Raw genomic sequence first — 25,535 nt, 5'->3', positions numbered from 1 at the left:
CCCAACCTCTTCACAGGTTGTGAATAGTTTCTTATTTAGACCAAATACAGACCAGAGCTCCTATTCTTTAGTATAGCCTGAACTCTTTCTCAACACCAAATGCCTGATCTAGTAGCTGTGATAGGAAGCATGTTCCCCTCTAAAAAGCTGAGATCTACCATGTCAGATATTTATTTCTTTTTCTTATAAATGGAATCCTATGGAGAATTCTGTTCTGGCCTGCATGATAGCACAAGTGACACAGTGCTTTTGAGGTTCAAGCAAATCTGGGTAAAAATCATCAGCAATCATCAGTGATCAAAGAAATTTATTTCATTCATTTATATTTAGATTGGAAAGAAATGTCATAAGTAATGCAACATGATGGGTATCTCGGTCATCATGATATACTTACAGTCATGCAGAGTTGCAAAACACTGTGAAGAAATATTTGATTCTTAACAAAGAGTAAAATATTTGTCATCTTTGCTTTTTAGGTGTTGCTAGATCTATTATTTATGCATGTATATATTTTTATCCATAAATGATGTTGCCACGTAGATATGTTGCTATTTGAGCAGGCAGATCAGTGCTAAGAATTGTGTTCTCCATTTTCAAAATGTTTTGGCACTTACTTATTGACTTCATACAAACCAATGCATTTGGATAATGTGAAGGGTAAGAAGTAAATTTACGGAAAATTATTGTCGACACTTGTATCACAGTAACGTGTGCAAATTCCAGACAAGTTCAGTATTGTGTTTTACAAAAAGAAACTGCCTCTTGCAACCTAAGATTATAACCACAGTTTGCTGCAAATGTTGACAGTCCTGCAAGATCAATATTGAAAAAAGACCTTATAAAGGAAGAGAGAGAAGTATTTGCTTCACCTCAGAGATCTTGGACTCTGGAGCCATAAGCTGTAAACAGCTTTGGCCAGGGTCATGTATGATAAGAGTGTCAGAACCAAGAAACTGAATTTAGAATAACTAAGTTATGGCACGGTGCCTTTACCCCAAATTACCCTTCCATTTCAGATAAAAATCTTCATTGCAAGGGATTCCTTTTGTGTTCTGGAAATCTAGTTTTAGATCTGCATGGTTTTCCAACTCAGTGCAATGCTTTGTAAAATGTATTAAGGTAGTTTTTATCTGAGATCTTTTGTGGCTATATCCCAACTGAAACATTCTTTACAAGTCCAAATTTCTGGATGACTGCTTAGTAGAGAGACATTTAGCATAGGAAAGCCTATAAAAGGAAGAAAGGAGGGAGGGAAAGCAGAGAAAGAAAGAACTGTTCTCTTTGAGACATCTTTTTCACACTGTTTTCTCTTTCATTGCGTATTATTTTGGCTGAGGTGGAAAAGATTTGGGAAGTAAACAACGAGTAAATGCTCTCAAATTTGTAGAGTGTAATGCCATGAACAGTAGAACTGTACCTACATGATATGCAAGAGGTCAGAATCAGATCTCCTGTAGATGCAGAGAAGTGGTTTGCTTTCACAAATAATTTCACTTCCAAAATAATAATTTCATTTCAGTTTTTGAATGAAGTTTATTTCCTTGTCATTTTTATTCAAGGCAGAACTGTTGTTCGTACTTTCACAGAATAGTTGAGTTGGAAGGGGTCTCCAGGGAAGTTAAACATTTAGCACATTATTGGTGCTAGATTTTTTTTTTTTAATTCTAAAGCTAACAATTTTCTATTAGGGTGTGCTATGCTATGTATAAGTCTTTCTCATATATCTGTGAACTTTGATTGGTTTAATACTCGTTAAATTCATAAGGACATTTTAACATATACTCTTGGTCTCAGTGCTGTTACCACTAAGCTGTAAGACGAGTCCAGTAGATCTCTTCTCTCTCATATGATGACCTACTTAGTCTAACAAAATTTTGTTAGGGTTCTGGTTTAGATTTGCTATTACATTACATATATTCACTTGCATCACCTATATGGTATTTGAAAAGTGCCTAGCTGATGACTCTTCAAAGAGTGAAAGCTGCAGTTCTACAGTAAGCTCACCTTTCTACAGGGAACCCCCCCTTTGCCCACGTAACTATACTCTCTGATAACAATATAACAGTGGCACTAATGGTAATGTTAAAACTAAAAAAGGTGGATAAAGGGAGTATAGCCAGACACAAGTCTCTGGGGGACCACTTAATATGGGAAACTGTTATTTTTAAATTGAAATTTTGTAAGTACTTTCTTTGCATTCTTGGATTTAGAACACTGCTGAGATAGTAAGATTGCACTAAGATATTTGGGCATAGTGATAGTCTTAATGAGCTATTTTAAAGATAAGGAACAGGCAGGGAATGAAATAAAGACTCAAGTGCAGCCATGTGAGAAGTTTCTCTGGCATAGATGATATAGAAATGAACTGTAAAATTACTTTTCAAAGACCTTTTTGCAAAGTCTGAAGGGGAAAAGGCTAGACCAACATAGGCATATCAAGGAGCATTTCCAGGGCCGCAGCACATAAAAGAGCAGGTATTCTAGCCAAAGCATCAGTTTCTGGGATGGAACAGTACCATAACATAAACTCCACTAGTTTTTTCTCAGACCCTAGAACAGTCTAGGACTGGGAGGTGTAACACACCTCCTCGGAGCTGCAAGTTCAGACTGCATTTTTACTTTTAAAAATATACAGGGTTCTTTTATATCTCGAGATAACATCAAGAAAATAAGCCACATACTTGTTCCCAAGAGGTACTTTTATTGATAATTTAGGGAGAAAATAAGAGAACCTGGCAAAATTTCAAAAGGGTGGTATACAATCAAAACAAAGCATTCCACTAAATTACTGACCCAGCACACAACCACCCTCACAACTTAGCAATATCCAATCCCACCTGCCTTAAGCTGCCCAAAACATCAAGAAAGGATCAAAGAAAGAGGAGGGAGCAAGGAGAGAGAAGAATGAGAAAGAGGGAGAGACAGATTATATAGCTACCATTGTAACCTTGTGGAAGCTCTCACATGTCCAGATGGCAGGGCTGTGACGCCTGGCAAATGTATGCCCTTGGTTTTATCTGCTCTGGTCCCTATGGCAAACGCCCACAGGTGAGGCTCTGACCCACCAGCCACTCTGGGATTCCAGGCCAGGGTGATAGGCAGTGTTCTCATTGTTCCTACCAATCTGAGGCTGGGCTGGGGCTCCAGGATTTGTGGGATATTATAGTTTTCTCAAACTGTTTTTGTCTGGCAGCTGCTCCATGGCTTTCCCAAGTGGGCTCCATAGGCCTGCCATGGGGGATACGCCACCTCACTTCCATTCCCCCTTCACACACACACACGCATACACACACACACACACACACACACACACACTCTCTCTCACACACCCTGAGGTGGTTCCAACCCAACTATTACAGATCCGGTGTCTCACAGGACGCCACAGAGGTGTTAAGCTCTTACCTGTTTGAATTCAGAACAGGATGTCCATCTCTATAATTCAAATTCTTTTCAAATGCTCTTAATTGAGTATAAATAGCAACCATCCATAAAAACTATATGCCAAAAAATGTTACAGTGACATAAAACTTGAGTGGCACCATAAGAATTAAGATAATTTTACTCAACTCTAGGTATGGTGTATATCTGAAGTATTTATTAATTTCTGTGGAACTGAGATTGGGACATGAACAAAGGAGTCATTGGAAGTATATTTCTACAAATAAGCAGTAGAACAGCATAACTTTGTGTTAATGCACCTGCTGAATTAAGTTAATACTTCAAGCAAATTGTTTTAGCCATAAATTTCATCAAAACTCAAGAGGACTATGATTCATCAAAGGACCTAGTCATATCTTTTGAGTTAAATATTCTCAGTTTTAGTTCAGAAGACTCTGAAATCAAGTAATAGAAGATCAAGCAAAATAATTTCATTATCTCTGTGAATAACAGGTAATTCTGGAATCAATGGCATGAAGAATAGTTAATGTACTACATCAAGACTAAATTGCATCTTACATTTTTATTCTGAAGAATATTTTCCACTGTGAAAGTGGAGCTGCTCTAGGAGAACACAAATCAGGAGATCAAAGAGCCAGAACACTGAGGCCAGATCTGTAGACAAACACCAATGACTTTAAAGCCACAAATAGGAACAGAAATGTCACCCTAAGCAGAGAAAATGAGAAAATGCAGAGGGGTAGAGCTGTGTGGAGATTACCCAGCACATGCGTCTTGTAAAACATCATGTCAGGAATAGCAAATGAGAATGGCAGAAGAAGAAACAGTTACTGAATCATGTTGTCCACATGATGTTGGGCCAGGGCAACGGCTCTATGACTCTATTGAACTTGTCCATATACCTAGCCAAGGATCTGGAGAGCAGAGAACTACCATTTCCTGCAGTTCACCACAGAGAAACTGAATTGTTAAGAAAGTTTACTGGGTTTTACGTTATTGTCCTTGTGTCTTTGTCTCATGTTGCACAGACGCATGCTGAGCATACAGTGCTCATGCAGTATTACCAGATGGGAATGGTAAGCTATTACAATTCCTTTGTAGATCTACAAAAACTCACCAGTATCTACAAGGCAATAGAGAATCAGATTCTCATAGTAACATGGTTTGTGGACAGCACCAGGTTCCTGTATTTAATGTTTACCATCATGGCAGGGTTCCTACATACTGCGTTGGCACAGTGGCAATCAAGCTGATGTTTGCAGGTCACTTATTGTTTAAAAAAAATTCCCCTGAAAGGACACCAGTTTACATGCATCATTAAAGCTCCATCAGCACATTACACAGCTCCAGGTTGCAAACCATGCCAGATCAGGACCTTTCATTCTTTAGATAGATGAAAGTAATGATGCCACCAGTGACAGGGTATGTATTGTGATTAGGTGTTGTGACCAGGAGGCAAGACTTTTGAAAAACGATCTTCCAAAGATGATTGCAGGTAACACAGCAGGTGCTGGAAACCTTTCTGCATCACTGAATCTCTTTCATTGAGTCCAGCGTTTCACTGATAAATGTGATTGCACTTTTCCCTCACTCAGCAAATATAGTGACTGGCAGAGTAAAAAAAATTTAGCATCTGTGTTTATATCCATTGATCTGTGTCTTGTAAGTGGTATGTCACTTGAGAATCTTTATGAAAACAGACAATTTATAATGGCAGATAAACTGCTATCCATCTTGCTGAAATTTTGATATAAGTTGTTCTATGTCTTTCATTACTGACCATGATACTCAAGTTGATTCAAGATAATAGGGCTGACTCTTTAACTTCTAAATAAGTAATTTAAGGCTAACCTGCATTTGTAATTCTTCAAATACATTTACTTTCTCCTTGATATCTTGTTATGCATGAGGAAGTTTGGGGCTTTAGACCTTGCACCCATGAGAAAAGAGAAAAAGTTCTGTAATGAGATCAATAGTTGTCTCAGCAGTGGCAGGCATGCAGAGTTTTTGGCATTTGCAGTAAAAAAGAGCTGGCAAAAGTCTGTAAGTGAAGATCAAACAACCTTCTCACAAATGGAGGAGGCAAGGGCACCTGTGGAAGGTCACCACCCAAATGAGTAGACAGAACCTTTTTCAGGATCTCGCTTTCAGAGAAGATGCATGCAATGAACTTCCAGAAGAGAAGCCTCAAGGAATTACTTTGAGTTTCAAGTGTAATATAGAAATTGAAGGTGTTATATATTTATCAACAATTGGGATGCAGCATCATCAGCAAGTTTGTTGATTAAACTAAACCAGGAGGTGCTGTTGACTCTCTTGAGAGACAAGAGGTCTTGCAGAAGAATCTAGAGAGAATGGAGCATTAGACTATGATTAATGGGATGAAATTTAACAAATCAAAATGCCAGATTCTGTACCTAGCATGGAGCAACACAAGTCTAAAGTGGGGGAGGAGTGGCTGGAAGGCAGCTCTGCAGAGGGTGGTCTGGGGGTGCTGGTTGGCAGGAGGCTCAACAGTAGTCAGCAGTGTGTGTGCCCTGGCAGCCAAGAGGGCAAATCACATCCTGGGGTACATCGAGCACAGCAAGACAGATGGTCCAAAGAGGTGACTGTCCCACTGTATTCAGCATTAATCTCACTTTGGATACTGCGTACAATTCTGGGTTCTGCTGTTTAGGAAGGATTTGAAGGTCTTTGAATGTGTCCTGAGGACCGCACCATAGCTGATGAAGGGGCTGGCAGGTATGCCCTCTGAGGAGCGGCTGAGGACTCTGAGTTTGGAGTGAAGGAGGCTAAAGGGCAACCTCACTGCTCCCTACAGCTTCCTGAGCTGAGGAAGTAAAGAGGGAGGTGCTGAGTTCTTCTCCCTGGTACCCAGTGCCAGGGCACAATGGCTAAAAGCTGCATCCATCAGGGAAGGTTTGAACTTGACATGGGAAAACATTTCTTTACTGGGAAGGTAGTCAAAGCCTGGAACAGGCTTCCCGGAGAGGTGGCCACTGCCCTGTTCCTCTCAGTGTTTAAGAGAGTATTTAAGGACAATTCCATTAAAACCATGCTTTAACTTTTGGTCAGCCCTGAAGTGTTGGACTAGATGGCCTAAGCAAATTAAAAAAAAAAAAAAGTAAATGTAAAAAAAGGTCAATGTAAAAAAAAATAAATTACAGCCTAGAATTTATCCTTTAAAATCTGAATTGTCTTTAATGTGACAGTAACCACTGCAGAGCTAACTTTTCTGTTTTGCTAACTCTGAGCTCATCTTTATATATGTTGAAATTCTCAGCAGGTTTTGTTCTGGACTTCCAGCCATTTGTTACTTTGTTGAAAGCTGCACAGCTAGTTTTATCTTGAAAATTGAAATCTAACCTATATTTTTATTTAGCCTGAAAGGGTGTAAGTCAGTTTGCTATTATACAGTGTTAATACACTCTCCATCTGTTGACTTGGGGATTATTTTCCCTGTGTGTTGTCAAAAGACTTTTCTGCTATTAAGCCAACATTTTGTGTAGCAATTACTTTTAGTTTATTTTTCTTGATTCAGGTTAGGATTGAGTAAATCAGGACACTACCATCTTAATTTTAAATTAAGTAGCAATTTACATGCTTCTTTTCAAATTATATTCTGCTGTGATGCTGAAAAATTGTTCACCTGTAGCCCAAGAAACAAAATATTGTTATTTCTAGATACAGTCTGTGGGTGTTATACTGAGGATGCAAGGCCAGAGGCTTGACAGGTTTGCACTATTTTGACCCCGGCCTCAAATTTCATTTAGCCAAAACACCATTTTTTTTCTAATGACAGGAGTTCTATGTCTAATTTGTTTTACATTTTCTTATCTTCTTATGGTACAACCCCATTTTATATAGATACTAGTAAAAAGTAGTTACTTTGTGCAGAATGAGATATTGATGACTAACAGAATCATCAAGGTTAGAAGAGGCCTTCAAGACCATCTAATCTAACTGTCAGTGCAGCACCACCATAAATATCCCTAAATCATATCCCCAAGTGTGACATCCAGGCAACTCTGGAACATTTCCTGAGACCAACTCATTCTAATACCTAATCACTCTTTCAGTGAATTTTACTTTTTTTTTTTTTTTTTTTTGGTGACCTTAAATCTCCCTTGGCACAATTTAATGCCATTTCCTCTCATTCTTTCACTTGAGACATGGCAGAAGAGACTGACCCCTACTTCATTACAGCCTCCGTTCAGACAGTTGAAGAGAGCAATAAAGTCCCTCCTAAGCCTCCTTTTCTCCAGGCTAAACAACCCCAGCTCCTGCAGCTGCTCTTGACAAAACATGTTTTCTAGACCCTTCCCATCTTCACTGCCCATCTTTGGATGCTTTCCAGCACCTCAGTGTCCTCTTTGAAGCCAGTGACACAGAACTGGACACAGTACTTGAGGTGCAGCCTCACCAGTGCCAAGTACAGGGGCAGAATCACTGCCCTGGTCCTGCTGGCCACACTATTCCTGATCCAGGCCAGGATGCCATTGGCCTTCTTGGCCACCTGGGCACACTGCTGGCTTACATTGAGCCAGCTGTCAACCAACTCCCTCCCGCAAGTCCCTTTTTGCTGAGCAGCTTTCCAGCTGTTCTTCCCAAGCCTATAGCAATGCATGGGGTTGTTGCGACCCAAGTACAGGACCAATAACAATAATAATGGTGCAGTGCAGAGAAATACACAACCAGTACACATTCTGCAGTCCTGAAAATTGGAAACACGGGATTTGGGGCAGAGAGGTGCAGGCATGGGATGACACAAGACTGTGCACTGATTGATACAGGGGACTCCAGGTCTATAAACTACTCACCAACAGTCAAATGAATTAAAAACTGGAGCTGGTCAAAACTGATTTCAAGGGCACCAAAGAAAGCAAAGAAGATATGCAAAGTGCACCATATATAGTAAAACATATATACATTAAATATAGTAAATATTGTACAGTAAAACACATAGTAAATGTGTCATGGAGATGCAGACCAGAGCAAAACAAAGGTTTAAAAGCATGTTAGCACAATGAAAAATGGCACTAAGCAGATTGTCCAGTCACGAAGAAGCCACCAGCATTGTAGCCCTCTCAGCAAAGGACAGAATGCTGACAACCTGTCATCTTTGCTTTCCTCTGCCCCCAGCACACACACCCCTCCTGTTCAGTCTGAAGCTGTGATCTCAACTCTACTAAGATTAGCACTGATGGCAGAAAAGCTCCTGCCCTGCTTTGAGGTCATAGTTACATCTTTCACAATAAAGTACAACTCAGTGCAAGAAATACTACCAATTTTCTTTGACCTTTCAGATAAAAAGTCCGACAGCAAATTTGGTTTTCATTATGGCCAGTTCCACACTGAAGTGCGTCTGAAGAGTTGAGTCAAAGGTGTGATTGTTGTTGTACTGATATCCAAATTGCTCTGATGTGCATGTGTAGACTCCTTTCCCAGAATGGAAACAGAAGAAAGGAAAAAAATCCCACCAACTTGATTTGTTCAGCATAATTGTATGGATAATCTCAATCCATTACTTTGTGGCACAGAACAGTTTTCCATTCACACATCCATCTTCTCTGAAATAGAAGACAATTCTTACATTTTATTCACGTAATGGTTTTGATAGAAAATCTGTTTTGCTGCAGATGAGGGCCCTGGAGGGTTTTGGACTATTGTAATACATAAGAGCTGCCTGACATTGCAGCATTCGTTCTCCAGTGCGATTGCCTAGCAGGGCTAAAAGCACTGATGTCTTTTACAGTTCTGGTATTGCCATTATCCATTTCAATGGGGTTTAAATGTAAAAGTGAAATTGATGGTGTTACAGCATGAATTTCAATCACACTAAGAAAGAAGATATTGATGGGAGCCAGCAAGGGAGCTCTGAACAAAAATATTGCAAGGAAGAAGCTGAAAGGCTGATTGCTATAAGACCAGTGACTGTGTTTTCAAGTGACATAGCTGCCACACACTAAAACACTGTAACTCAGGGGTAGTAAAACTAATGAGAAAGCAGTAAGACTGTTTTGCAGGAGCTTAAGGAGTTGGATTTTAATTTCCACAGCAGACAAGCAGAGCTGTGAGCAACCTTGATGCAAGTTGAAAACAGAATCATAGTGTTATGTGGTCCATTGAAGCACCTCTGTCATAACTATGGTTCTGATTCCTGCTTGGATCCAGGCAAATATCCATGACAGTTTCCTCTGGGGCTGTGGTCAGCAATTCCCTTGCCTGCCTCTGCATGCCCTGAGACTTAATGCCATCACCAAGAAACGTGCAATTTTGTGAGAAACACAGACAGTTTTTGAGGATCTCCACATTTACCTTGAGCTGCAAACAACTGAAAAGGCTTGTCTGGTGCCTTGATTTATTTGTATTTGTGCTTCCATGACAGCAGCATGCTCTGTACCTGTTTAATTGGTTTAAATCAAATTTAAACATTAGGCAAGCTTAAAACAACAGAGATGCACAACAGAGCTATGGTCTTGATTACAGAATTATGGTTGAGATTACAAAGAAAAAAGTAAAATTATAATGTCATATTTCAGATAATACAATAAAAATCTTCCTTAGCTTCTGTGGTATTTCTATACATCACAAACTTAGCAATTAGGGTGTTCTTTCTAAATAAACTCCCTTTCCCACCTTCTATTGGTCTGATATTCCCACTGCCATAACTCTAGCCTGTGGTTTAAGTTCCTGTCCCAATCTTCTCCATCTGCAGCTTGCTCAGCCTAAAGTGGAAGAAAAACGCTTGTAGGATTGATACATTCAAACCATTTGAGGAAAGAATTGTGACAATGTACTGAAGAAATTTTGAGGCACAGTGACTGACAAAAGTTCCTACAAAGAAACAATAATAAATGTGTGTGAAGTGGATTTTTATACAAGATTTCCTTAGGGAACCCTTTTCTTATCAAAACTATCATTTTATGATAAAGATCATTATGCATATTTAGCAAAACATTTCTCTTGTACTCTGAATAAAAGGTCTTTTTCCCCTGAAAGTGTTTTGAGACAAATGTATACCTATGTGTGAAAACACGATTTTATCTTTATAGGAATTTCTTATGAATAGCCCATGAAAACATCTCTCTAAAGCTGCAGGTTCTGCTATTCTATCTGCATTATTTGTATTCATACTCTCACCAGTGACATCTGCATCCAAGGTTTTCTGCAGAGCCAAATCACAGCATTTTGAATGAAATATAGAATCTTTACTGATGAAACTCTTCAGTAGGCTGGGTGCAGCACTAAGTAAAAATTGATTCATTTTGTTTCAGTAAAAAGGTGACACACATTTCTATATGAACCCACCTACCTATCTGGCCCTGCAGGTGTACTGGTAGCTGTAGCCCTTCTTGTAAGCATATTGTGGTAAAGGTTTGAAATCTTAGCCATATGGCTGGGGCCTGTTGGGTAAACCCACAACCAATACTAAAGACTGAAATCTCTGACTATAAAAAGGAATGGTCACATACAACTGGAAATTAATTCCCTTTAAAGGCAAACCTGGTCTTTAGTTATGTGCTGTCATAATTAAGGATTTAACGCAGAGTGTCCCAGCACTGGAGACTGAGTCTATGTTAAATTGCATTTAGTGCTTTCAAGTTTGCAAGATAATTAAAAGGATATAAAAAAATACTACTAAATATATAGCTATTTCATATACTAGCTCCTATTCTTATTTACTTTATTGCAATATTAATTATAATAATATACTGTATTGTGGTGGAAGCTCCAGTTAAGGGACTAGGATTTCATTGCACCACAACATGACAAAATAAAACGTGACAAAAATATGCTCCTTTCAACACAGCCATTGTCAATGCATCAGTGGAAGTGATTAATTAAGATATCTGTCTAACTTGTGGCTCTTCATGTGTGTAAGGCAAACAGGAGATGCAAGTATGGAATGCAGTGACTGAAGGCTGGGTCATGCTAGCAGAAGGCTCGTCTTTAACCAGCATCCCTGGCCAGGGGAGAAACCTGAGAGAAGAGCCCGTTGCAGTCATGCTATTTGGCTGGACAGTGACGCAGCTGCACAGTCAGCCTGGTCTCCTTTGCTGTAGTGAGGTGGCCAGGGAGCCTTTCTCACTGAAGAGAGATTTGTCTCCAGTAGTACTTGAATTTTGTAGCTCTCTCGCACAGCAATTTTGCTTGTCGAGTGTTCTTTGTGTTTTAGGCTTATAAGTTTGGTATTATTCAGAGAATGTAAACCTAGGGATCTGAAATACTTGTTTAAGTTATAAAGACATGCAAGCATTTCTACAAGGTTATTCAGGGCAACTAAATTAGCTGCTTAACAAGGATTGTGTTAATATATGCCTGACTTTTTGTCAAAGTCCCACTTATTTCATGTGAGTTTATTCAGCAAGTGAAATGAAACCTGTTTTGAGAGTTTGCCAAGATCTAGCATATCCGCAGGTCCCAGAGGAAAAATATAGATGTCCAGGTACATCTGCAAGTGGAAAAGCATATATACTAAGTCCATCTGGACCCTGTACTAAGAGAGTATTGACAAAGCACTCATGCACCTAGACCATAAGCAACCCTAATACTGAGGAAGCACTTTGAAAAGAGAGAGATAGAAAGAGACTTGAGACTATGAATGAAAATAAAATTCCAGACCTTTTTTATCTGTGCTGCTTTATCACTAGGTATATTTTCAGAGAAAGACTTTGCAATTAATTAGCAGATATTTCTTGCCCAAGCATGCCTATGATATAAAGATTATTAACATTTCTATGGAAATAATTAATAATATTCAATCTTGAAATTACTAGTTTGTGTAAGTAGAGTAAATACTAATACATGTTGAAGCTAGCTGACCTAGCTCAACCGGTTAATTCACAAAGCTATCTTATGAGTGTCCATTTCTTCCCATTTTCACAGCTCACATGCACATTTATACACATCCACACAAAATCTCAGTTACAACTTTCCTCCTGTGATGCATTGGAGTAAACAGAAAGCTGCTTCTTTTCCCAAAAACTCTCATTCTGCATCCTTGAGAGAGGCAGAATTAAATGGAAGAGATGGGATAGTACTATGGAAGGCAATTGTTTGCATGTATTTAAACATAAAGCTTTCTGTTAATTCAGATGTTCAATTTAAATTTGAATAAAGATTAATGAATTACACAAATAATAATACTTCTGACTTGGCTGTGGGCCAGTGGTGTTATATATAAGCAGTGCTGAGGTTCAGCATTCTCATTCATATTCATCCAGTGCTAACCAGATAAATAATAGCATTATCAGGTACTTCAATAATCAAATAATGGAAAACCAATCTCTGGGAATTTTGACTGGAATGGAAAGTAGTTTATTATTGTGTTTATTAGCTGGTATACTAAAGGCTCAGCTGTGGCTACATAATGAGGATATTCTAATAAATTTCTGAATCTGGATACATAAGCATTCTGATTAAACTAGAACTAGCTGTTTTAGTCTCTCTTTGGCTTACCATATCACTTATATCATCATCATGGAATCATCATAGAATGGCCTGGATAGAAAGAGACCTTAAAGATCATTTAGTTCCAACATTCCTGCCATGGACAGGGACACTTCACTAGAACAGGTTGTTTAGAGCAACATCCAGCTTGGCCTTAAACACTTCCAGGGATGGGGAATCCACAACTTCTCTGGGCAGCCTGTTCCAGTGCCTCACCACCCTTACAGTAAAGAATTTCTTCCTAATATCTCATATAAACCCTCTTTCAGTTTGAAACCACTCCCCCTTGTCACATCACTAGATGGTCCTGTAAATAGTTTCTCTCCATATTTCTTGTAGGCTCCCTTCAGGTACCGGAAGGCCACAATTAGGTCACTCTGAAGCCTTCTCTTATGAATTTTAAGAGAATCTTCTCTTATATCTTGTGCATTTTTTGTGTTTGCATGGTAATGCTACCTTGCACAGAATTTGACTATCAGGCTAGCTAAAGTACAGTAATAGGTCTTGGATATTATTAATTATTATATTTCTACAATGGAAATGTACTAGGGGACAATTAGGAGCACATGCTAATTGTGTTTGTATTGCTTAGCTTCATTTCTTGGATTTTTTTCTTTGGTGCATATTAATACACTTCTAATAGACATGGCTATGTTTTCAGAAGAAGAGGGTATAGCTGTGTAGCTGTGTAGAATAAATTTGAAGATAGATAAGTCACACGTGAAGCAATGCATGAAACCAAAATGTGCCAGAGGTGAGGCAGACATCAAATTAGTGTTTTGTCCATCTGTCTGATCTTCCATGAATGTTACTTGAATGTTACTATACTAAATATGTAGTAACAACATATCTGAGTATGACTGGATATGATAAATTAGGAGCTTGAAAATAAATTTACAATAAACATGCTCTGCCTTCTGAAATCTGATGCACTGCACCCAGAAAAACAAAAAGGAGGTAGTAGAATCAATACGCTTGAAGGGGTTTTTTTCAGCATAAACAACACTGTGGCATATATTGACATTAAAAGCTTCAACTTTTCAGACAGCTTCAAGGGAGCACTGAAATATGTGTCTTTCCTGTCTATCCCATGCAGGGAATTACTGGAACGCAGCTTCCTTCGTTACTTCATCATCTTACCTCCACTTCTCCACCTTCCAAGGGGAAACCAGCGCAGACATCTCTTTCTATTTCAAAACATCGGCCTCGGATGGGGTGTTTCTTGAGAATCTGGGTAACACTGACTTCATCAAACTGGAGCTGAAATGTAAGTATATGCTTCTCATCACTATTCTTGGCACCTGAACAGGGTTTATGTCAGATAGTAGGTTTCAAGAAATGTGTATCATTCAGTAAAATGTGTAAGCTCACTACATTCTGGAAAAACTTCCAAATCAAGCTGCTTGACATATTTTCAGGTTGCCTTATGTGGGAAGAGCACTTGAAGTATATTTGGATTGTTTATTTAGGGGAAACATACAAAGAAGCTAGTAACATCAATTATAAAAATGACACTGACCTGAAAAGAGTTTCCAAAATTGCAAGTCAGAATTATTTCTTAAGAGCTTATTTTTTCAGCTCTTTGTGCTTTTCTATTTTATTTCATGGTTGCTTCAGAAACAGGGAAAAGAAAGAGAAAAGAGATACCATCCTAATCATCACTGCAAGGAGCCAAAGAGCTGAAAACTTGCATATGATATTTAAAAGCCACAAAAATCTCATAAAAATAAATCTTTATCAGCATTATCTGTTAATAAAATTGCTGATCTGAGAAAGAGGGTATACGATATCAAGAGGCGAGTTAATTTTATTATTTAAACCACTTTTAATGGCCCAGGGGCAAACTTTCCAGGGAAAGGTGCCGAAATCCTCAGCTGTACCTGAATTCTGCTTAGTGAAATTGAAGCAGCTGAATTAGGGAGAAACATGTTTTATGTCTCCTTTGTTCTCCCTCGACCCTGCCATAAATGGAAGCAGCAACAGGCCCGCTGTGCTTTGGGTGGTTGTTATTACAGCCCCTAGCAGCACATTACAGCAGTGGGGTTATATGAGTGCAGCAAGCTGCCTCCCTGCACTCCAGCACTGGGAAAAGCATGTGTGCTTCCTTTTGCTGCAGGAGCTACTCATGGACACCAAGGAGCCAGCTCTAAATACTGATGCACAAAAAAAGGCAATGCTAGAATTTGCTAATGTTGAAAGAGAAGAATTTGCTTGTGGACCCCAAATAATCCATCTTTTACGCAGATGCAATATGATCTACATGCACACATCTAATTTTAAAACAAAAAGCCATTTTCAGCACTTCCCAAAATTTAAACACACAAATCAGAATGTGGAGACTTAGAAATCACCAGAAGGCCTCTTGAAAATGAATCTAAATTTTTCCCTCTGGATAAGAATAAAACACCAAGTTCCAGTTGGGTGAAAATATGTTTCCTTCTTTCTACAAGGAATTTATTTCATGTTGCTTGATCCCAGTTTGTCTAATGTGCAATTAGTGCAAATCAAAATAGCTCCTATTGAGCCACGGGAGATAGTCTTAATTGCTTTAACAAGGGACACAGCCCTTTTGTAATAAAGTGGCAGCTATTTCTAATTTCCCTTTGAATTTAAATTGTACTTCTAATCAGCTGAGGTGGGCATTTTCAGAGCTTCCTACTCTTCCACGTTATGAAAGGTGGTCTCTGCTATTGTAATCAGATCAGCCATGCTGTTCACTTAGCTAAATAGTGACAGTAACAGTTAATAAAGGTGACAATAACAGTGAATAAAGGTGAGTTGGCAGTGACTATAATTCTTTTGAACTCAGCTCAAGTTTAAAAGTAATCATGCTGCAACTGTTCCCTGAATAGATGTACCAGTTCAAGAAAGTACGTAGCAGTTTACTCAATATTGTTAAACAGGACTTTAATTTTAAGCCTGTGCTTGAGATCCACTGACTTTGCTGTGACCTGGCATATGCATGAATTCAACCTCTTCCTTGTGTCCTATAATCTAAACCTTAGATTATAAATTTTTTGTGGCAGAAATTGAAATATCATCTGTAAAAACAGATGTGAGACATTGGTAAAAACTATGTTGACTGTAAAGTCAACTTTTGCTATAAAGTACAAAGCAGTTCATTCGATGTATTTCCATTCACTCTACCCTTTCTTTCCCAAAAACTATTGCTTGAAATTTTCATAACCCCAGAAAATAGGCCTTTCTGTGACTTAAATGTTCTACCAGTCACAGCTCAAAAAGTGACTCAAAAAAAGTGTTCAAAAAGTGTTGGATGTTGTGAGTTTAGTAACAAAGAGAAACTCATCCTCTCTTCTGAATTGCACATTTATTTAATGAACATTTGTTTTATATAGTTTTTATGTTTGTTTCATTCTAGTCTGGTCTTATGGTTTTCTGGAATTCATTCAAATGGAAAGTAAAGTTTCAGAATTTCAGAAATTCCTTACAGTTTACAGTAGAATCTGCTGCTTCCTAAAAGTCTGTTTCCCCTTTACAGAAATCCTGTAAAATTAATATGTGAATTTCTCCCTCAATAGGAACACAAAATTAAGTCAGTACAGTAATTACAGAATTATCCCCAAACTCTTTCCATTGGCAAGCTGCTTTTTGACTAACCCATCACATTCTCTGGTAGAACAGCTATTTTGTATTAAAGGTTTTTTACATAATAACCATCATATTTACTGCAACTGCTGTACTTCAAACAGCCTGTTCTCGATTTCTTCACTTTTTATCATTCTAAAGGGAAAATGTTTAAATCAGCATCCTGCCAGTAGACAGTGCAAATTCTGTTTTCTTCTTCCCTTATGTGTATAATACCCATATGTACCTGTAATATGTGGTTAGTGATGTATAAGCTTAGCTTCAAGTCTTTGGAAAGCACAAAAGTTGTTACTGGGAAAACTCATTAAATTATTTTACTGGTGTTCTGTGCTTGAGTCTAATAAGTCTTGAGTTTTATATTGTCTTAAGGTCTAATAACTGCACAGATTTCCTCCAGGTTCATATAAAAAAAGAGGCAGAATTTGCAGTATCTTGAAGAGTAGCTTCATGCGCCTTCACTAAAGCCCCAGATTGCCATCTCTGGGGAGAGGGGAAATACAGGAAGAAAAGGAAGACCATGTTTCTCTGATTTAAGAAATAGCCCTTCCAAACATCTGAAAAAGAAGACTGTCAAAAAAAAAACAGTGATATAATTCTACTATGAATGTGGCTCAAGTCTTTAACTATTCCATTTATCAAGAAAATCCTCTGGCAGGCTTGTACCTGTCACCATTCATGGAACAGCTGACAGAGATGTAGAATTACCTGAAGCCTCAACTTTTACATACACCAGTAAATCTACAGAACCCCATTATTTTCATAGCTGGCTGGTTAGCTGACAACAGCTAGGACTGCTAAGAAAGGAGGTAGTTGAATAAGGCATTAATTTTTGTGTAAATCAGTACTTCCAGAAACCATTCATCTGTGGTCAAAATTTCCAGATGTTTTTAAAATTAAAACTGTATTTTAGAGAGAGAAAAAGAAGATGTTTTCTCTTTTAGAGTCTTCCTATATAGTTTTGTAAATTCATGAGATATGAGTGAAAGACCTTGGAGTTATGACTATAAAAACCTAACAACTTCCTAACTTAGATGTTTGTCAAATAGATCACGTTTGAATTTTCTGTTCAAGAGATATCCCAAGTTTTGGAAAAGATGTGTTCCTGAAAGCAAATTTTGAAAGGAGCATATTCATGAGAATTTGGGAAGAAGGGTTTACCACCACTGTTTCCAGAAAACTCTCTTAATGACACTGTTATATAATTCTAATGACAAAGACATTCTACTCACTTCTGTAGCATCTCTCATCCCAGCATCACCAAGCAATTTACACACACAAATGAGTTGTGTCTCACTGTTATTATTCTGAAGTAAGTAAACAGCGGGTTTACTTACTTCAGGGGAGGTTTAGGTTGGATATTAGGAAGCAATTTTTTATGGAAAGAGTAATTAGACATTGGAATGGGCTGCCCAGGGAGGTGGTAGATTCACTGTCCCTGGAGGTTTTTAAGATGAGACTGGATGTGGCACTTAGTGCCATGGTCTAATAACCATGGCAGTGTTGGATCAAGGGTTGGACTTGATGATCTCAGAGGTCTTTTCCAACCCTGTTGATTCTATGATTCTACAATTCTAAGTCACTTTTGCAACAGAAAAAAAAAAATGAGGCTTAGAAATAAAGGTCAGTTTGTGTTTGATCCTGGCATGAACATGTAAGAGAGAAAGGATCTTTCTTATTAATTTATTGTAGAAAGCTGGGAATATTTACAATCACTACATTCAGGGATGTCACTTGCCTGATAACCCCTGCAATGCTAGGTGCCCCAAAAAGTCTCCCCAAGGAGTGATCATTGAACTTGGCAGCTGTGAAAGGTATTATGTGGAGTAGCTTGCTAAAGGGAGCAGTGGTATAGCTTCAGGGTAGGTCTACTTGCTCTGTGGGCAAGGGATACTGACAGCACTCTAATACCTAACATTTGCATATGAAAAGTCCCACGATGCTTCTGGTGCTTAGCTGTTTCTAGGCTGCTCAGTTAAGACATAAGTAACTCCTCTAAAATCAGACAAGAAGCAGTGACAGACTAGGGACCACGATTCCCGTTGCTGTTTGTTTCTACGGAGGGAGCATTCTTTCCTTCAGACTCAATGCTCTAACACAAGACTGATTAATATATTTTCTTACAAATTTTAATAACTCCATCACTTCTTTCTCCAGAGGCATCCTAAAATGGAATTCTACCATATCAATGAGTTTTCCACAGAATACTCAAATTACCATATGTTAAAGTAAATACAGCTTACATTTTCCACCGCTTGATTTTTCACCTGGGTAGGGAAAGTGTTGTGACCTTCACTATTTCTTTTAATTGAGTTGTTACATTTTTTCCCTAGCAGAAGGTCACTTTTCTGTAAAAAATCCCTGTAGTAACACATGTTGCATTAGCCACATGTCAAAAAATGCATAGGACAATGAAACATCTCTTAATCCCAGAGGCCCATGAGAAGTTATCAAATTAAATGGAAAAACATTACATTTCTTCAGGGAAATTTATGACCCAAATGTTCTTACAGCAGTATTTGCATATATCCTATTCCAGGAAAATGAAAGTTTCAAACAAACAAACAAAACAAACAAAAAAACCAGTCTGAAGAACTCCAAGCAGCATTCTTGAAAAATACAATCCCATTTCAGATGGGGTAGGTGATGCAGAAATTCCTGATATTCAAATAGAGCAATTTATGTCCCATCCAAGAAGACCAGTTCTACCTGTACCTTCTTCTGGATGTAGGTGCCCAGTCTGGCTTATAGGAGCAAGCCAAAGGCAGAAAATAAACATTCCAACTAGGGACCAAGCTAAAACTGACCAATAGAAAATGCTAGGCACAGGGTTGTGGGGAAATTAGCTGCTTACAGAAGCTTGGACTCTGACAGAGAACTGGTACAGGTTGCTTTACTTTGCTTTGCCTCAATGTCAGTATGGCATTCATGGCCCTGCACTGCACAGTGCCATACAGCACATCCCCTCAGCATTATCCTTCTTCTTTCAAGGGTGATGGGATGCCTTTCTCATTACCATAAAAGCCACTTTAACAGTCATTTTACATTCAGTGTCTTATAAATCAGTTGCAGCTCACATGAAGTTCAAGGTGGGAACTGGCTGGCATTCAAAAAGCAAAGTTCTCCCTAATTTTGATTTGTATTGGATGAAATACATGCAACACATGGCAAACTGTACTGGCAGTACCACCCACTAGTTCTTCTCAGGTGTTGGTCCTCGTTTCCAGCCTACTTTCTGCTACATGCTGAAACTGCATAGGCTTTGTTACCTTATTCACGTGTGCTGATCTTTGTCCCATGGAAAGTGAGTATTTACTATGCTGCACAAAATTGCAAGGTGCTATAGGCATATGACAGAAACAAACCTTCTGCGTCCTTGAATTTAGATCCTCACTATCACAGGCAACGACAGTGCATAACCTGTGTCTATCACTCTAAATTTATCCAACTCTCTATTTAAAATAATTTGAATCTTTGCTGGCTGGACAACTGTGTTTCAGACTTTCACACCTTTGTTTTTTAAGAGTCTTCTCATTCCTAACAGTTTGATTTGTATCTTTTCTTTATAGTCAGACATTCTTGTTTCAGTATTGTTCTTTGGCTGAACTAATTATTTTTACTTTCTAGCATTTACTCTTTCCCCTTGTATATTTATGGTGCAATCACATCTTCTCTCAGCTTTTAATTACTGTGTTAAGCAAGATAAATTTGCGTGGTTTCTTCCCATAAGATATTTTCTCTTGTTCTGTTCTCTGGTTATGCTAATAAGGTTCTTCCTACTCATTGCACCTTCAATTCTTCGTTCTTAAACACAGGTAGTCAAAACTACCCACATTAATTCTGGTAATAGTTTATTAGTGCCCTCTACAATTAAATTAATGCTTAGGCTGCCCATTGTGTCCTAGGAATTTCTGGCTGATCACACTGGGATACTATTTATTATGTATTATTTTGTGACCTTTCCAACCTTGTGTTACTGGAAAAAAAAAATATGCTGACTTCTTGTGCAAAGATATTCATTATAATACTAAATATGACTTGACCCTAACCAAATTAGAGGTCCTTTAATTTTCTGATGACCCGTACTTTACCCACGTCATCAACAATCTCTGCAATTCTATTTTTCATCTCTACTCTTGTTGGAAGAAAATCAAATATACTAAATCTATAACAATTCTCTTCTTCCAAAAATCAGAGGGTTTTTTAAATCAAAGAAGGGTGTGCATTATGTTGACTTTGTTAAATCCTCTATATGATTTCATATTTTTTGTGTTCTGCCTCACATTAGACAGTGATGTCTGCTTCACTTACTGACTTCTTGTGCACTCTTACCTTTCTCAACTGCAGGGTAAAATCTTGTCACTAAGTCATTAAACTATGGTAACTCCATTAGTTTACATTTTCTTTGTAATTTCCTGTAGTTTTCCATAAAAATTCACATGTAGAACTGAAGTCAATATGCTGATATATAAAGACTTTCTTTTCCTGCTACACTTCGAAGTGACTGTGTGACTTCTTGCATTAGTTCATGCTGTAAGTAGCAGCTGGATCCCACTTTGAGCTCAGCTGACTTCTACAGTCTCACTGAGAAAACTCACTGAGTTTTCTGCTTTAACATGGAAACAACAACACATTCCACAAGAAACTAAGAGGACAAACTTCTTCTCTTTTTGATAGTAATGACTGAATTTGGTTTACTTCACCTCTTGAAGACAAGGTGTCAGAGGCTAGATCTACCAGAAGGCTTAAGTATCTCAGTACCAAATGTTGATACTAAAAATATCTATCCACCTGCCACCTAGCAGGAATCATGTCCAGCCCATACCAGACGAAATTTTCCAAAGGAATTTCCTCGGGATGTATCCTCTGACAGACCCAGATGTGCCTGTATCTTTATAATACCCAAATAGCACATGAAGGGCTCTGGTTTCAGTGAATTGGGCACTGTTCTGCCTACTTTATATGGCCAGATTAGGCAGATGTTCCCTCTGTGTTCCTTTTCTCTGCCCACATGAGTTTCAGATACCAACCTGCACTGCATCCACTAGAACAGGTTGTGCAAGGCTGGTCTTGCTAGTAAAGACTGAGGCAAAGAAGGTGTTTATTACCACAGCCTTTTCCCTGGGTGCCCTGCCTCAGTCAATGGACCCATATTTTCCCTTCTTTTTCCTACTTAAGTACCATTTAGGTACTTGCATAAGACTATCTTCTTTCTGCTTTGCTCCCTCCTCTCAGGATCCTGACCTCTACCATCTCATGATCACAGCTGGTGCTGTCTTCAACCTTCCCATCCCCAGCAAACCTCTCCTTTTTTGACTGTAAGGTTCAGCAGAGCATCTCTACCCGTTGGCTTCTCTTTCACCAGGAAGTTGTCATCAATAGCTCTCCAGGAAACTTGCTTATGCTCCACTGTTTAGTCTCTCCAACAAAGACCCACAGGAGAACCAGGGCCTGTGAACATGAAGCTACTTCTAGCTGCCTCTAGAAGGTCTCATCCACTTGTTCTTCCCCACCGGGTGGCCTGCATCAGATCCCCACTATGCTGTCACCCATACCATTCTGCTCTTGAATCCTTGCTGTGGCACAGTAATTGGGAGAAGGTTCTCAGCCAGGCACAAGAAGTTGGACACAGTGATTATGTGGATGATTATGATTAGATTTATTGCTAATACAATATCTAAATAGTGCCAATGCAGCATCTAAACAACAACTCTATCATTATTCCAATGGATTATATTATAATGAGGTCATGGTCCCTCCTGTTGCATCACAAGCTTCAGTGAGACCCCCTGGTTTTCTAAACTTCTCCGAGAAGTCTAGATGTGACTAGGTCCATTTAGCCACACATTTGATCTACAGTTTTTGTCTAAAGGGTTGTAATATACTTAGGTTTAGGTAGAAGCATGCAGGTTAACAGTATTTGGCCTTGCAGAATTCACAATTGCAAAGCAACAAGAGCTTATGGAGCTACTTTAGGATTTTATCTCCGTAGCTGACTGGACCTTAGCACTTTTGCTCACTCTTCCAAAGTGAGTGTTCCCCATCTTTGGGCTGGATGCACCCTTGCAGGGGCAGAGATCCAGCTAGAAGCTGCCTTCTGCCTTGGGAGACTAGTTTTCCTCATTGGCCCGGTCTCCGGCATGATTTTTTACCCTTATGCAGGCTGATGTGCACCACAGTCAATCACAAATATCTCAGCTTCGCCATCCCCAAAATACATCAATTATGCAAGCACCCAGACAGTTCCTCCTGCAACTTCCACCTGGTGTTCTTATCTTAGGACAAACCTCTTTGCCCATCAGAGACAGCAGAAAAGAAAGGAGTGGAGAGGATGCACACAGAGACCTGTCTTTTGTCACTGTCACACTTACATTTAATCCTAATCATCCAGATCGTCCTATACATTGAAATGCCATGAGTGAGGAAATCTGAAAGGGTCCAACCAGGCTTCATTGTTTCCTGAGGCTATGTGTCCCGAATCCAATGAATCTTCTGGCCCTAAATTATTTAGATATTTTTGAGGATCTTTCTCCTTAGTGGTTGAACAGTTTTGGTACTCTGAAAACCACTTTTTTTCTTTAAACTTTTTAGGTAAAGTGTTGGCAACTGCTTAGATAGCCTACTGAAAGTCTAAATTATTCTTTATTGTTTTCTCCAAAGCAATTCAGTTTTAAAGTAGAAAATTATTTTCTGTGACTAGATGATAAGATATAATGAAAGTGGAGGTGTTTTTAATAATAATACAGTTGTATCTATGGTACATTAAATATTTATGCAGATGATTAATTCGAATTTCGTCAACAGACTGATTCAAGTAAATATAATTATTTTCTCTTTAAGTGTTTGTGAGAACATTATAATATGGCAGATGCTAAATGTTCATATAGAGTTTTGGCCACAGGTTTTCCTAACACTTCACAGCATTTCGTCATGGTTTAAATGGTAGTTTAAAAAAAATATCAGTTTAAACCACTCTCAGTTCAGGCTCTATCTCTCTACCTTGCCTTGCTACAGTTGTTTTGAGGATAAGGAAAATGGATATTTCTGCTCCCAATTTTTCATTCAGAAACTTTGCACGTATGTATAATTTCTTATATTTTAAAAGGAAAGAAAAACCATTTGTGTAAAATTTTGTTTAAAAGTTAATAAAACAGTAATCTATTTTTTAAGAGTGTGAAGGCAGTTACTATCATACAGCTGCTATAACACTATCTTGCATAATTTAGACTTTTTAGATCCTCTTGATCTAAATGTCTTGATTTTGTTTTTAAAGTAGAGATTTTTGTCTCAACTCATGGACTGAGACAGTGCTCTATTAGTATGAAATCTTAAAAACAAATGCTTTATAAATTCTTAAATCCCTTCACTCACCCTTTTATTTTTGCCACAGCAACAGCAGGAAATAAGAACAAGTCTCCTGTTGACTTTACATTTCCTGAGACTCATGCATAGTCAAGCAAAATAGTTAACATAAGGTGGTTAAACCAGGCAGGTCCCTCAATCACATACTAAATCAAATATTCTACCCCTGATTACCATGAAATCTAAGAACATATTTTTACCTCCAACGAGTCAGTTCTGTTTTCCACTCCCCTCTACCATTTCATGATACTTCTGGATTGTATTTTTGGTAGATATTTTTTCCTGCTGCAGAGTAAAAAGTAGACAATACCAAAGATATCTTCTTCCAACTTTAGGGGTTTACCCTGGATGTTGGCAAATGTAAATTATTACAAGTATATTTTCCAAAGTAGAAAATCTTTGTCTAAAACCTTTGATAAAAGGAAGCCACAGTTAGCTGGGCCCATCTACCCTGACCCCTCACGTGTACCCTTTTCATATAGAGTTACTACACTAAAAATAAAATTGAGTCATGTTTTTGGATGGCCTTTTTTTATCGTGGTAGTACAGAGCATAGTGCAACAGGGTCCTTACTCTGATGGTGACCCCTGGACAGCCACAGAGAAATAAATAGCCATGAAAAATTGCTCAAAAAATAGGCACTAACTGACAAAAACTTATACGGCCCGGCAGAAAAATCAAGAAATTCATACCACCATGAGAACCTTACTAAATGTAAAAGTGTTTGGGTAGCTACCACTCAGGCACCTAAAAACCTCTACAAGTCTTAACCACAGCCTACAGCAGAGCCTACAGCTAATACACAAATTACAGAATAAGGAAAGCACGACATAAAAGGAAGAAAAGGACACAGGGAACGTGCTTTGTTTAAAGCACATCACGGAAGTGTGTCTTGATGTCTGGTTTTCAGGCCTGCACCAGGCTCATACAACTTTTAGTATGATGCACAATTTACAATTTTGGCTTATTTTTATGACATTCAAATGCAACATAATTGAGAGGAGGACTGATATCCTTGTATCTGCTTATAAGCACTCAGACCCATTGCTCAGCAGTTTTAGGACCGTGACAACTTCATAGCAGTTTTTCATAGTAAAAGAAGCCACTCTTTCCTCTCAAAAAAATCTCTCTGTTGCTTTACCATGCTCAGACATAATCTGATTTCATGGACATTACCACCCAGTTTTATTTTGCCTTTCATCCAACAAAAAATAACTACCAGTTACACAAACCTTTTATATGCTGCATGGGAGAGCTCTGTTCTGATGTCTATGCTTTCCCCTTGTTGCAGTGCCTTCTGTTGCATAGGATCAGTTCAGTTTCATGGTAAAGTATTGCAGTTAAAAGGATATAATGAAGTATATTATAACCCATTACAGACAGGAAAACACACACCTCCTCTGCTTTTCCACTCAGTGCACTGACTACAGTTCCCTTTGTGTGAATCATCTCTCACAAAAGAGACCAGAAGGTGTTGCTACTGTATTATTTTAAGCATTAGTTACTCTCATGAGATGAATCAACAGACCTTCAGTGAGTCACCACTCCCATTCCTTCCTTCTTTCCAGGCAGCTAAGCAGTTGTTGGAAAAGACCTGGCTGAATGGAAGGTAACATCTATCTGAAATTGTCTTATTGCCTTAGAATTAAAGCAAGTAGGTATTTTTCAGGCCCTGCTCTAACCATCTGATGTTTGACTTTAAACAAGTCCTTTCACAT

General features: G+C 38.5%; 1 protein-coding gene across 1 annotated transcript in view; it reads left to right on the top strand.

The window, feature by feature from the left end:
- The window catches only part of CNTNAP2 (contactin associated protein 2), a 1,021,678-nt gene that overhangs the window by 892,205 nt on the left and 103,938 nt on the right, over nt 1-25,535 (top strand). Inside the window, exon 16 of the mRNA XM_039378395.1 lies at nt 13,949-14,119. Within this exon, the coding sequence (XP_039234329.1) occupies nt 13,949-14,119 (171 nt within the window). The remainder of the gene's footprint in view (nt 1-13,948; nt 14,120-25,535) is intronic.

Source organism: Pipra filicauda, unplaced genomic scaffold, assembly GCF_003945595.2.
Source record: "Pipra filicauda isolate LSUMZ 115617 unplaced genomic scaffold, ASM394559v2 scaffold137_size4652046_pilon, whole genome shotgun sequence".
Classification (NCBI taxonomy): Eukaryota; Metazoa; Chordata; class Aves; order Passeriformes; family Pipridae; genus Pipra; species Pipra filicauda.
The sequence above is the reverse complement of the archived record's forward strand: the minus strand, read 5'-3'. Positions and strand labels throughout refer to the sequence as shown.